Here is a 15,431-nt window from a genome sequence, read left to right on the forward strand (position 1 = left end):
ACGAGTCAGATCTATGTTAGGTACACAAGGTGGTGCACAAGGCATGTTTGTTGTATCGGTATGGCAGCTGCCCCGCAGAGAGGAGCTCCATGTACGATCAGAACGAACACAGTAATCCAATGGCGACCGCAAGAATGGAGGATCCGCGCGGTGCGGAAGGTCCAAAATGGCGGACGGAGGCCGATGGAGAGAGCGCACATGGCGTGTGTGCGGGTGAAGAGCAAGCTACAGAAACGACTTTTGTGAGCCTGCTATGGAGTGGTGCTAAAGCTGTGGCTGCGCCGTTTCTGTCCTGTCTGGGGTCTAGGGGCAATACCCCCGAGGATACTGAGGAGGACATTGTAGTGATGTGTGGAGAGCCTGTGGAAATTGAATGTCAGTCGGCATGCCTACGGTTAAATGCTACCTCAACATTCAAAGAGACTGATGGTGCAAATCAAAATGGCGGTTCCCGCTTCTCTGGGAGACCGCGTGGACCAGTTGCAGGAAATTCTGCAAATGCTAAAATTGCAGAAAGTTGGCTGGGATTGGCGCCAAAGGAAAAACCCCACCCTGCGGGGGGGTATGGCGCGAAAGCTGTGGCCACGCCCTCAGGGACGGTGACGGACTCAGAGCCCCTCCCCGGTGATGTGAGTGACTCAGCGCAGAGCCAGAACCACTCCCTTATAGAGCATGCCCCTCCTTTACAGTCCACCAGGGGGAGCAAGCTCAGTGAACAGCGATCAGCAAACGCTGTTCATACTAAAGACAGTACAGAATGCAGAGAAGCACACCCGCAGTTATATGGAGCCTGGCGATACAAAGGGGGGAAAATATCCTTTCTGGTGTGCCCGTGTCTACAAAAGAAATTGAACCTGACTGGTGGTATGGACTTTAACCATGTTGTGTTACCCATAAAATACCGGGTGGCCTGGGTGGATGGAGAGGGGTGCATAAGATGTGCTTGTGACCAGTGTGAATTCCCAGGTGACAAACCGACCTGGGGTCCCAAGTGTGCCTGCTGTGGGGCACAGTTCCTAGAGCCTGTGCTGCTGCAGGCTACGGAACAGAAAGAACCAACGGCGGAGAAGAGCGCGACCGCAGTAGAGGTACCGGAGCACTCCAGCTTCGTACCAGCAACCGCTGGTTGTATCGCAGAAGAACCCGGTGACTACCTTGCGGAGGATCCGATCGTGATATCCTCCGAGGAAGAGGTGGAAGTCTCGTCGGTGGTGATGCGCCTACCGGCGGACCACTACAGCGGTGCGGTGAAAGAACCGGCACTTACCTGTGTCGCGGCAGAGCGGAGTCTCGTGTTGCCGGTGCAGAAACAACCTGAGAGGCGGAGTCCCACTGTCGTGGTGACTGACGGAACAGACGGTGGAGAGGAACCCATCCCGAGCCGACGGAGCGGTGAGATGCATCCTTACCCTCCACAGGCGCCGGTGGTAGCAACGGCGGAGAAAGGCCTAGCCCAGGCCCGGACGGAGCAGAGAGCAGAACCATCACTTCCGGCGGCGGATGTCGTTCTGGAGGAAGAGGTTCCGGTTGGGAACCCAACGCAAGATGGCGGCGAGTCCAGCGAGAGGGCCGTGTCCTCTCGGCCAAGCAGCTGTACCAGGTTGCCTGGGTCCGAGAAGAGCCAGCAGGCCCTGAGGAAGCCTGGGAGTAAGGAGGCGAGTGAACCGGAGTGCCAGTCCGATGGTACCGGGCAAGGTAGCGAGAAGTTGCGGGTCGTAGCCCCGCGTATGCCGGCAGTGTTTCCCTATGCCCAACCCCCGGCCATAGTTAAAACCCATGCCCCTGTCACTTTTTCCTATGGGTCCCAGTCTAGCCAAGGGTTTTCTGGGGAGTCCCGAGCCACTTCTGAAGAATGGACTGGGGAAAACTTGGACTGGGGCGAGTGCTTTACATATGATGAGGGATCGGGGAGGAAAATGGCTATGCAAAGAATGTTGTACTGCACTGATGATGACAATCGTACTGTTATGGTGGGGTGTGATTCTAAGAGCATTGGGTCAAATTTTGGGTCTCCAGGAACTTTGGGAGTTTCATCTGGGGATTTGGGTAATGTTGCTCATATGGTGCCTATTGCTCGGGGAACCCCCTATGTGCCCTCACTGTCAGAAAGAGGTATTAGGGATCGCCAAAAGTGGTTACTTTATTTTCACCATCCATGGGAGGGAGAAAGTAAGTTCGAAATGGGGTCCCCTGATAAAGATAGGGGATATGGCACTGATGAAGAGGAAGGATTAGGAGAAGAAAATTGGGATCCTGGCGGGTTAGATGAGAAGTGGTGTAGTCAAGAGGGGATAGTCTACATCTCCAGGAGATGCCTGAGGGAGGTGTATGGGCATGATCCTTTCATTCCATTAGCATCCATGCCAGAATTATGGGCTGATTGTGGGTGTCCAGTATGTCACCCAGAGTGTTACCGCATTGATACTCTAAGCCCAGTGGACCATGCTGTGCGCAAGCCACCTTGAGAGGGTAGGGGGGTACCAGTCATGGGTTCTACAGAAGGGAATAATTCTGGGTGTTACACATCTACGTTAGGATGTGTCTGTTATTATGGTTATAAGAAAAGATATGTACTGTAATGTGTATTGTTATGTTTTGCAGTGCTACCTGAAGGAAGGTTCCGCAAATTTAGGTCCCAAGCGAGGACGTTGGGATTCCACCAGGGGGAGAATGTAGCCAGGTCTAAGATTGGTGTACATATCTCTTTCTCATGTTGGCAGTAAACCTGGTAAGTGTGCAGGCTTGCCAGCAACAGATCAATGAGGTTTGCCCTCACACCCTGGTGAGGTGTCATATGTCCCCAAAGGAAGTGACAACATGCAGTGTGTTCCCACTTAGTGATACAGAGCATGTTTGTTCTCTGGGGGGTGATATAAGACACAGCACTGCCTAAAGTTAGGAGTTCAGTTTCCTGTTGTTGAGCTGCTCAGTTCACTGAGAGGCACGTGAAGGTCTGCAACATTGTTGCAGTGTCTCCTGCTAGCTGTGAGTCAGTGAGCATACGCAGCAGAGTTAGAGGAGCTGAGAGAGACAAAGCAGCTCAAGAGAGGAGCTTACAGCAGCCAGAGAAGCTGGGGAATCTCTTTAAGAGTAGAGGTGGAAAGCAGATCTATTAGAGAAGGGACCTTCCTAAGAGAGTGCTACAAAGAGATGAGTGGCTGAGCTGTTATCTGTGAGGGGCAGCTTGCCCATAGCAACCATCAATAAAGATGCCCTGTTCGAATATACCTCCACTGTGTGAGTGTGAAGTTACTCAGCAGTGGATGGCACCACCAAGAAGGAGTTCCTCACCAGGACCATCTCCCTGCGGAAGCACAGAGCCTGATGAGGTGGAGGCGCTGCACATGAAGTAAGTTGGACTCGCACACACTACCTCAGCTGCCTGTCTGGATGACATCCCCTAATACCATCAAGCGGGAGACTCAGGAGCCCTGTTGCCTACAGGTGCACCACCAGACACGAACATGTAATGGGGACTGGTTAGACTACCCGGGCCAATGTGAGATTGGGGGGGGAAAACCCGTTACATGTACATTAACATTAACCCCTTGAGTCCCCCATGACATAAAGTAGATGATACCACATCATGAGGCCAGGAACTCCATGCGGTAGTAGGCGTGTCCTGGACTTTTGGCATGTTTTCAAGTGGAGATCACATTCTGCTCTCTGTGGAGCGCTGAACGTGATCTGACCAGACATGGAACGGAACAAAACTCGTCCTCTCTCGTTCCCGTCATCGGTGACGTTACACTCGTGACGAGTGATCACATGATCGCAATGTGCTGGAGGGTCACCCTGAGCACTCACAAGGTTAGGGCCTACACATTCAAACAGATATGGACAGGACATTCATATCCAGACATACATATTTGTACACGCGTGCACATTTATTACACCGACATGCACATTCGTTCACATTAACATTAAGGCAGAGAAATTCACGTGAAGCCGTGTTTCCATTACAACACTATGTCATGTGATATCACATTGCCATGACAACGCGTCGCCATGTGACGTCACAGTGTCGTTTGACGCTGCGGCACTGAAGGAGGAGAGCAGCATGAAGAAGGTAAGAACGTTACGTATACGGTCTAGTATGCTTGGTCGCGACCAAAACACTACCGGGACGATTCGCCATAATGTCCACTGCGAGCGCTCCCACGCCTCACCGCCTGCCCGCTCCGACAAGCCAGATCTGATAAGTGCAGGATTAAATGTCCTGTGCGGGACACCTACACTGCCTAGACCTGCAGCTCCAATGCGCCATCTTTAAATTGTCCGCTTTGTTTCAAACCCATCCCTCAAATACAGGTACATACAAAAAAAAAACGTTACCCCCAAATAGATACAAACCCAACAAGTAAAATTTTTTTTAAACACCCACCCATAAAAAAAACAAAATACAGACTTACCTTGGGGATGGTCTCAGGTCTCTGCTGCCCCAGCTCTCTCCCAGCTGCTGCTAGCCTCCCCCAACTTCTCTGTCCGTCTGACGGTCCTCTCGTTGCTGCCGGGCGCGATTCTCCCCCAGCTGCAGGCCTCCCTCACTGACATTGTCCCACTGCCGAGTCTCTGATGCCAGAAAGTGTCAGGCCCATTTCTCATGCCGGTGAGTGCCAGAAGCTGGGTCGAGCTTGATTCCAGCGCACACCGACGTTAGAGGTCAGAGGGGCTCGGCGCTCGGAAGTGTCAGAGGCTCTCCAGTGGGACTGTGTTAGTGAGGGAGGCCCGCAGCTGGGGGAGAGCCGGGCCTGGCAGAAACGAGAGGACCGGCAGCTGGGCAAAGAAGTTGGGCCCGGGTAAAGATCGTGCCCAACTTCCAAAACTGGCTCGCTGGCCCCCCCACAGCCACCTGGCCCAGTACACTTGTCTGGTCGGCAGCCCAGCACGGAGCTACTCATATGCTTGGTTAAAGAGATGTGTTTTAAGCTGGGTCATAAACGTGGATATAGAGGGTGTGTCACGGGAGACCAGGCATTTACACCTTTTTACCAGGATCATTCATTGAGCAAAACAAGGTAATTAAATAAATTGAAGTTTAATCACTTAATAAAGGCATGCACACAGTGGAACACAAACTACAGGCAAAAAGACACACTTACTTGGGAACTGGGGTAAAAAACTAGACTCTTCTAGGGGCAGGGAATCTTAACTAAGGAGTTTCCCCTGACCGGGACTTAGCCCGCAATGTCCTCTTTCTTGTTGGAGACTGGAGACTTGAAACTGGAGACTCAAATCTGATGGGTGCATGGATTCTTATAGTATTTTTGACTTCATTTACAAAATACTACAACCCCATCAGAAGTGTGAGAACTTTCTCAGCAGCCAATCAGAGACCAGCCGGTCGAAAAAAACAGGGTTGTCTGGAAATCTAAATGAACCAAGGGGCATGTGCAACTTGGCACCTCTGTCCTTGGTTCCCTCAATGCCACCCGTGGTGATAGGCTCCTCCAAGTCTGACAGAACCAAAATGGCTCGACACCTCTGACATCCTGGGTCTCCTTTGAGCCCAGATGGCTAGGCAGAAATCCTGGCTCCTATGCAAATGCTTAGGCTGACTGCATGGATTTTTATACATACAGTATAACACCCTATAAACAATACTTTAATAAAGTATTGTAAGGATTCTGTTCCTGGGTTTGGTGGAAACCCTTTCCTTTCAGAACTGTACTGTTTCCAGACAACCTCCCCTCACATCCACCTGTGCTGGCAATTACTGCAGTCCTGCCTCGGTGGTCTCTCATTGGAGGAATGCCCTCACAACTCTCTCCTGTGATTGGCCCGTTGGCCTTCTTATACTATTCTCTCACACTGCCTCAGTACCGAGCATAGTTTTTTCTCATTGGATGTAACTGTGTTTGCCACAAGCTACCTATTTGGCCGCCCTGTTCATGTATTATTGTTCTAGTTCCTGGGGCCTGCTACATTTCTCCATTGCAGAGGCCGTGTCCTGGTTCCTGTGCTGAAGTGCTGGATCCCCAGCGCAATCCTTCAGCTTCTGTTCCCTGAGGCCTGCTGCCTTCTCTGCAGAGGTCTGGTTCCTGGGGCCTGCTGCATTTCTCCATTGCAGAGGCCATGTCCTGGTTCCTGTGCTGAAGCGCTGGATCTCCAGCGTTACCCTTCAGCTTTCTGTTTCCTGAGGCCTGCTGCCTTCCTGCCTTGCAGAGTCCTTCGTTATGGGCCGCTCATGCTCCTCGCGCAGAGGCCATTCCCGCAGTGCAGCTGCTACGCTGAAGCACTGCGTACCTGATTCCTTGTTGCCGAACTTTTGCCTGGATATCGATTACCCTGACGTCTCCAACCCAGACCCTGGCTTGCCTAAGGATTACTCTACATTCTCCAACCCTGACCCTGCTACGAATGACTACGAACTGCGCAATCCAGAACCGGCTTCGTGGTCTAAGGTCGGTGTATTCACATCCCTACCTCCCGGTTTGTGGCGAGCACGTCCGTTATAAGCATAAACCTTGGGGAACATTATATATGCGTGGGAAATTAGTTGGGGATATTTGGTCCTGAAAACCAGGAGTCTGGGGGGACACGCTGCATCCCCAATGTGATTCACCCCGTGAACCCACAAATAGTGCCTGCATGCTGGGGTGAATCAGGGAACCACCAGTAGTTGGGCCCCATGAACTCCTGCAAACAAAAGGAATACATTTTCACCCAAATATCCCACCTAAAACTTACACTCCCCAAATATGGAGTTTCTACGACACAACAGGGAACCCCAAAGCCCCTAAACAGGTCAGTGTTTTCTATACTTCACAGGGTACTTCCATAACCCACAAACCCAATACAGGTTCTGGGATACCTTGGCACTAAATGGGGTACCCCTATGTTACCTAGGGATCTCCGTAGCTACAGGAACACTTTTCATCCCTGTGCCTTATTTTACCTTTCTGGCTGTGCTGAAGCAGGGAACCCCAGTGGTAAGTCGCGCAAGCGTTTTCAAGGGGAGATATTGCCGGGACAATGTGCCTACATGAATCCAGGAATCAGACAGGATTCCTGGGTACATTTTTAGGGGAACCGACAACTTCAGACCCCAACCTCCTAGGCACATTCTGACAACACTTTCTCCGCAAAACCCCCCTTGAAACGCATACCCCAGCGATCCCTGCTTGCTGGCACCCCTGGAAAGGCAAAAAACACATACATTCTTTATTAACGCACATTACAGTTTATGCATTAAACAGTCCTGGGCTCAAGGGCTGACACTTCTTGAACCCTTATTACGGATCAGGGGTAAACAAATGGGCTCAAACCCATTTATTTGAGAGCCTGGTTACGCCCCTACCGTCACAGGTGCAAGTCGGATATTGAGGGGAAGGGCATTCCAAAGGTGTTTTGCAGTGACTGAGAAAGGTTTTAGGCTGGAGAGAGCTTTAGATACAAAAGGGGTAGAGAGAAGACATCCTTGAACAGAACGCCAGAGTCGGAATGGTGCATAGCGAGAAATTAGGGCTGGAATGTATGGAGGGGCAGGAAAGTGTAAAGATTTAAAAGTGAGGTGAATTTTGTGTGTAATACGGGATTTGATAGGGATTTGACTATGTATCAGCGTCTCTCAGTGTGTATTACTGTCTCATAGGTGTGTATCAGAGGGTCTTTCTTAGTGAGTATCACTGTGTCAGTCTCTCTCTCTCTCTCTCTCTCTCTTTCTCACTGTCTCATGGCTGTGTGTCAGCATTTTTCTCTGTGTGTGTGTCTCTGTCTCCTGGCTGTTTCCGTGTCTCTCAGTGTGTGTCACTGTCTCATAGCTATGTATCAGTCTCTTTATCTTAATGTTTGTCGCTGTCTGATTGCACTGTATCATTGTCTTTCTTGGTGTGTCACTGTTTCATTGCTGTGTGCTGTGTCTCTGTGTTACTTTCCCATGGCTGTGTGTCAGTCTCTCATTGTCTTTCAGTGTGTATCAATCTCTTATGGCTGTGTTTCACTGTATCTCAGGGTGTCTCTGTGTCATGGCTGTGTGTCAGTGTGTGTCACTATATCATAGCTGTGTAGCTGTCCCTTTCTCTGTGTGTGTAGTGTGTCATTGTCTAATTGCTGTGTGTCACGGTCTCTCTCTCAGTGTGTGTAACGGTCTAATTTCTGTGTAACAGTCTCTTTCTCTTAGTCTGTGTCAGTGTCTCATGGCCGTGTATCGGTGTGTGTCACTATCTCATGGTTGTTTATCAGTGTGTGTCACTGTCTCATGGTTGTGTATCAGTGTGTGTCACTATCTCATGGTTGTGTATCAGTGCGTGTCACTATCTCATGGTTGTGTATCAGTGTGTGTCCCTGTCTCATGGTTGTGTATCAGTGTGTCACTATATCATGGTTGTATATCAGTGTGTCACTATCTCATGGTTGTGTATCAGTGTGTGTCACTGTCTCATGGTTGTGCATCAGTGTTTGTCACTATCTCATGGTTGTGTATCAGTGTGTGTTACTATCTCATGGTTGTGTATCAGTGTGTGTCACTGTGTCATTGCTGTGTGTCAGTGTGTCACTGTCTCATGGTTGTCTATCAGTGTGTCACTGTCTCATGGTTGAGTATCAGTGTTTGTCACTATCTCATGGTTGTGTATCAGTGTGTGTCACTATCTCATGGTTGTGCATCAGTGTTTGTCACTATCTCATGGTTGTGTATCAGTGTGTGTCACTGTCTCATGGTTGTATATCATTGTGTCACTATCTCATGGTTGTATATCAGTGTGTGTCACTATCTCATGGTTGTGTATCAGTGTGTGTCACTATCTCATGGTTGTATATCATTGTGTCACTATCTCATGGTTGTATATCAGTGTGTGTCACTATCTCATGGTTGTGTATCAGTGTGTGTCACTATCTCATGGTTGTGCATCAGTGTTTGTCACTATCTCATGGTTGTGTATCAGTGTGTGTCACTGTCTCATGGTTGTGTATCAGTGTGTGTCACTGTGTCCTTGCTGTGTGTCAGTATGTTTCATATCAGCAGTATCAGTGTAGGAGAGAGTGAGCTGCGAGTAGCCGCAGGCACTAGGACCCCGGCGGAAGTGTGTGCAGTGGGAGGAGGTGCAGCAGGAGCCTGAGCCTCGGTAACATGAGCAGAGTCTGCACAGAGCAGCAGGCAGGGGATACAATCCGTTATATTCCATCATTACAGGCAGGGAGAGCCTCTCCCCTCCTAGAGGTACTATCCAGCCCGAGCACTGCGCTCATCCCACACCCAGCACTGTTTCTTTGTATGGGATCACAGAGAAAACCTGTATATAAAAAAAAAAAATCTCACATCCCCACTATGCATTTACAATCTGCAGCAACAGGCTGGATCAGAGCAGACAGGGAACACATGTGGAGGGAACAGACCTGTGAATAAGTTCAGCATGCAATAGACTGCTTCTTTACCTGGATCACTCTCCTACCAGCCACATCTGTGGGTTTAAAGGGCACAGCTGTGTAGGATGGGCTGATGAAGAGTCAATGCTTCTTAGGATGCTCGTGTTGAGGGCACCCAGTTGCCCAGGGGTTCTCCTGTTGCTCCTCTACCTTGTGCCATGGACTCAGACCTGCCCTGTGCTCATCCACAGCTGCAAGTGTGTAGGAGAGAGGTCCAAACCTGGGGTGGGATCTGCCAGTGCCCCCAGGAAGAAGGTGGTCTGCACTGAGGATCTTCTAGAGGTGCCTGACCCTGCCCTGCTACCCAACAAGACGGTGACCCTGTGAGTATGCCCATGGTTACCGTAATGAGGTTAAGAACCCCCGCTGATGTGTAATGGTTGGGGGAGTCAGCCTTTGCTGGCAGAGGGGGCAGTGAAGGGGTTACTACATGCGTTGGTGGGCCCGCTGAGTTTGAAAGGGTTAATAGTATATTCTGAGATTTCTAGCTACTGATCCCTATTGCCAGCAACTGATGCTCTTTACCCACTGCATACACACACAGTACACACATATTAACACACTTATATACACAAAAACCAATACAGACACATTGATACATACATAGAGTAGTATATACTGTACACTGATACACCCCCCGACACACTGATACCTACACAGTATATATACATTAACACACTGATACACATACAGACACGGATACATGATATACATTATACACTGATACACATATAGACACACTGATACATATGCAGTATTTATACATTAACATACTAATCCACATACAGAACCTGATGCACATACAGTACATACATATTGGTATACACAAACACTTATACCAACACGCTAATACGTTACACAGTATATATACAGTACACACTAATATACCTACAGAAACTGCACAAAAATAACTGATAGACATACAGAAACTGATGCACACAAAATAACTGATACAGTACACACAGACCAAACAACAGACTCGCTGATCTGCACAGTGATACACGAAGATTTGCACTCTTACATACACAGATAAACACAGATTCACTGGCAAATACACTGAGCAGATGTGCACGTGTTAATGTGTATATATACAGAATATGTGTTAGTGTGTCTGTATGTGTATCCGTTTGTTAGATGTTATATGTTTTGCAATGCGTTGCAGGGCCCATTGGCAGCAAGTGAGTTACAGATTTATTAGGGCAGCTCTAAAGATGGAAACTTTGCAATTAATGGGACACTTCTCTAATCATCTATGTACCACAAAACGCTGCCCCCTTTTGCCATAAGTCAGCTTACAATTTGTGGCTTGTTATAAGTAACAGAAGGATTTTCGGAGGAGTTACACAATGCACATATTTAATAGAACATATCAAATGCTGCATTTCTTGCTGTCATTTTTTAAGCATCTCTGGCAGAATAGCATCAATTGCAATAATCGTCGTTAAAAAGGCTGTTACATTAGAACAGAGGTGGGCAACTCCAGTCCTCAAGGGCCACCAACGGGTCAGGTTTTCAGGCTATCCCACAAGGACAGTCGAAGACTGATATTGAGGCACTAGTGCTGAAGCAGGGATATCCTGAAAACCTGACCTGTTGATGGCCCTTGAGGACTGGAGTTGCCCACCCCTGCATTAGATGCACATGCGAGCAGGACGTGTGATCAAAGTTTGACAAGCATCATGGTTCAATTTTCTTTCCAATTCTTTATTTTTCTTATTGAACAGGGAGAAAAGTTGTACAGCTTAATCAAAACAATCTAATATAATTACATCCATATTCCCAAGATACAAACTGTTTCTGCAGGTTTGCATACACGCAGCATCAACAAACTTTAACTTTCATCCCGTTTGTCCATCGACTAACTGGACTTTGAGATATTTCCAGTTTTGCTGATCCATGAGTTTCCACTCCACTTTTACATTTTAAAACGTTACTTCACTTTGAAAATCGACTGATCGACGTACGTGTATTGTTTTTGGTTAACGTCTAAAACAATGCGAAATAATAACTCCCGTCATCATTTAACTGTTATCGTCATTGCAATTGGTGATTAGATTTAGGATTTGTGTACAGTGAGCTCAATTTTCTACAGTGTGACCCATTGCTTTGTACACTGACCAAAGAGACCCCTATTATAGCCTTGCAATGATGGGCATGTGCCGTGTTGCAGTTTTTAGCATCTGCTTAAAATGCTAGAAACCTTATGATCAAGTTTAATACATCAGCTGTAAAGTTTCATATGAGAGATTCATTCCAGCATGACATAAATAACGGCGATATACACTGTATTTCTCATTGTACATGTGCATCATGTACTGTAGCTGATCCCTAACGCCTAGAGATCACTCTCTACAAAAGGGGCAAAATACCTTTTTAAATTGATATTAAAGGCACAGTCCCAATCATTTTTGTGCCTGTGATGCTAGAACCTTTCAGTATCAGAAACGCTTGCAATTCATTTCTGCCAATGAAGCCACAACACCACAGCAGCTAACCTGGGAGCTTCTTGTGTATACTTCTGATTAGCCCCAAGGACACTCAGGAATTGGGTTATTACAAGGTAATATACCAATGTAAACCCAACACTGTAGGGTCACCAGAGTGACCTTAGCTGATGGTAACCCAACTTCTGTCTATGTCTTTGTACAGCCATGTAGTCTGAAGGTAACACAACTCCTGAGTATGTTCAAATCATGTAACATTGTTTAAACTCTCTCATTGCGATATCCAGGCAGATAACCCAAGTCCCGAGGGCCTGATACCCTCGCAGTGCCTTACAACTACTGTATAATGCCCCTCTTGGGCGAATGAGCCGTTTGAGGAGTTGTTATACAGATGAACGGATAGCTTGTCAGGTTATTTTTGCTGTTGAATCTGATATCACTCCCTTAACACTCATTATATGCAGATAATCTGTAAATATGGCACTTTCATTCATTAAACAGTTATTAGTTACAGGTAACCGTTGCTTTATGAGTTGAATATCCTGAATCGTACCAACCAAAGCAATCTTTTAAACCCTCTGCTGACATAGGTTGTGAAGGGGTTAACTGCACTTCTGTGCTAAAAATAAATTAATTTGATTTGTCTCAATCTGTTGGTGATGTGGGCTGTTGCTATCAGATTTATATGCATATAAAAGGAATACATATATTTTAGACGGTGACAGTGCGATGAAATAAGAACAGGATTTTTTTATAGAACGATAAAAAATACAGGTAAAAAAATTAAGTAAATGGCAACCATTAGTGAGAGCTCATTAGCCACAGTGAAATATAAATAATGGTAAATTCTTTGGGACAGGAAAACCTTTCCCCCTATATTTACAGTGCTTTTATATTTGCTGCACATCAGCTGGAAAGGCTCTGTCCTTTGTCACCTTGCAGTGACCTTGAAATTAGCATCCACGGAAGGATTGGGCTGGAAGGAGACATTGAAGTTGATGGCAGATATACCTTTCAGCCCATTGATTCCCAGGGCGGTCCACTTCATAGAAGAGAAGTAAATGTGTTTACTAGCTGTAGCATTGCATGGGCATTCATTGACTTGTGGGTATTTCAAGCAAGAGAACAGAATCTGGATAACCCTGGATAAAGCTCTGAGTCCATTAGGAGAAAAGTGCTATTTACGTAGCTTCTTCTTCTTCTTCTTCTTCTTCTTCTTCTTCTTCTTCTTCTTCTTCTTCTTCTTCTTCTTCTTCTTCTTCTTCTTCTTCTTCTGTATAAGAAGGCTACTGAAGACTTTAAAGGCAAATGGTATGTGTTAGAGTCACCCTGGGGTGCGATTAACACCTTGTAATTGAGGTGTGGAAGAAGTTGATCCTGACTTGTAGGATGGCGATCCCATTGCAGTCCTTTTATATTCGATGCAGTTATCCCATTTTACATACATTTCCATCTATTATCTCTCGTTTACAACGCCTTTAAGGGTGCAATCCCTGAGGTTCGCAACATGTTGAAAACAACTTGACATTGTCATTCTTCTAAACAAATGAATTCAGAACCAGAATGAAAGTAAATATTTGTCTATTTGGGTTTCTTTGAGAATGAGGGCATTCTTCTTTTTATGGGGACCTCTGAATAGAGGCCAGTCAAGTGTTTTCTCAACCTCCAGCCCATCTTGGCCCGTATTCATTAAAGGTGTTCCCATCAAATGAGTGGGCGGTAGGACCCTTTAGTGAATATGGGCTATTGTTTCTTGTTAGAGCCAATAAAGATAAGGTGGGTGGAGAGAGGGGAGCATTGCCTGGGCAAACATTTGTTCAGCACATAGTGATGTCACACTAAAGGAGTAGCCAAAAGAAATGAAAGCCTTATCTGATCTTAGCAATAATAAGGTGTAAATCATTCATATTTAACATATCAGTGCCATTTTTAACCTGAGCGTTGGCGCTATATATATATATATATATATATATATATATATATATATATATGTATATATATACACATTCATACACACACACACACACACACACACACACACACACACACACACACACACACACACACACACACACACACACACAGTACCTACATTTTAGACTACATTTTCTCAAACACAGGCAAATAGCCAAGAAAAGCAAGGTTATAAATGTCATGTCTCCAATATTTATTTTTTGAAACCGAGTACACTCAGTACATGTCTGAGCCCCTTTCTGCCCTGAACATTAACACAAGGCCGTGTAGATAATACTAAATAGAACATCCAAAGTGGAACCTTCCCCCCCCCGCCAACCCCCCACCCCTCCTCCCCAAAAATCTTATTTTTCCTCATTATAAACACTGGGGCTCCTATTCAGTGTGGTGTAAAGCTGGCTTTCCCTGGCTTGGGAAGATTTCAGCTCCATTAACCCCTTCTGCTGCCAGAGGGTCTAGCTGGCAACAAACGAGTTAATATTCCCAAGTAAGCAGTCGACAGCTTTTCAACAGGGACCATTATAGAGAGATAACTTTTTAATAAGCAACAAGATGATTGCTCTGTATGGCACAACTGAAAAGCTAATAAAAGCCGGAGAATTACTCCAAATAAGTCCTGGTTATTGGTGTGGGAGGGCAGTAGACCGCATATCAAGATACGGCGTGACGCTGCTCTGCAGGGTTTTGATAGTTTAGATTCTGTGCTGTGCAAGAATTCTGGGAAGACGTACAGATGCCGCCCATTCTAGCACAATGCTGTGTGTTTATTTTGGGAGGGCAAGATGTATTCCAGTAAAGGAGATCTGCTATATTTACCAATAAAGTACTACTACTGGGATTATTTAAAAAAAATGGAGTCACAATGGGACCTTAACGGCGGGATCACAATCTCAAAAGTCAGGATCATCCTGACTCTCAAAGCAGCAAGCCAGCGTAGCCGTTTTTTGAATTGGAACTGGAGGTCCCTTGGGCCCCAAGATACTTTCCCCGTTCAGGTGCTGGTGTTTACCTCCCCTTTAGGTAAATCAAAATGACCACTAAATCTCCCTAATCCAATCGGCCAATATGAAGGCGCAGCATCATCAGGGGGGTGACCATTTCCGCTTCCTATTGGATGACCATGTAAATGTTCAGGAGGTAACACCGTCAGCTAAACAGGTAACCATCTCACTGAAAAATGGTGCGGTCCAGTTCGAATTATGTAAGAAGAAGAAAAAAATCAGTTCCCCAAATGGTTCAGATTGCAGCTTTTAAGACGAATATCATTTGCCGCATAGCGAGGATCACTGTTAGGTGGGTTTACAGCTAAGGAAATAGGTGTAGCGAGGTTTGTATGACACATACATACTCAGGCTCACAAGTACTCAGTTGCTCTTTAAACTGTTTCCAGATGTGGGAGAACAGAGTTCTCCAATGTGCCTTGTGCGAGTCAGTGAAATGTTATACCATCAGGGGGGGAAGAGCGGCTCATTATAGAAGTATAAACTTTATAACAGCGCTCTGAATATCCATATACAAAGTCACTTTTATCATAGCAACGTCAAAACGGGCCTCCCAAACTTGCACAATTGCTTTTGTAAAGCAATTCCTCTGAAGCTTCATTCCCAGCTTAACCCAGGTAAGAACCAGGAGGCCCAGTCAGAGATA

At 46.6% G+C, this 15,431-nt stretch overlaps 1 protein-coding gene across 1 annotated transcript in view; it reads left to right on the forward strand.

The window, feature by feature from the left end:
- Positions 1-9,063: 9,063 nt before the first annotated feature.
- ADGRA2 (adhesion G protein-coupled receptor A2) overlaps positions 9,064-15,431 on the forward strand; it is a 187,597-nt gene continuing 181,229 nt past the window's right edge. The window contains exon 1 of the mRNA XM_075601405.1: positions 9,064-9,689. Coding sequence (XP_075457520.1) covers positions 9,451-9,689 — 239 coding nt within the window. The 5' untranslated portion in view covers positions 9,064-9,450. The remainder of the gene's footprint in view (positions 9,690-15,431) is intronic.

Source organism: Ascaphus truei, chromosome 5 (assembly GCF_040206685.1).
Source record: "Ascaphus truei isolate aAscTru1 chromosome 5, aAscTru1.hap1, whole genome shotgun sequence".
NCBI lineage: Eukaryota > Metazoa > Chordata > Amphibia > Anura > Ascaphidae > Ascaphus > Ascaphus truei.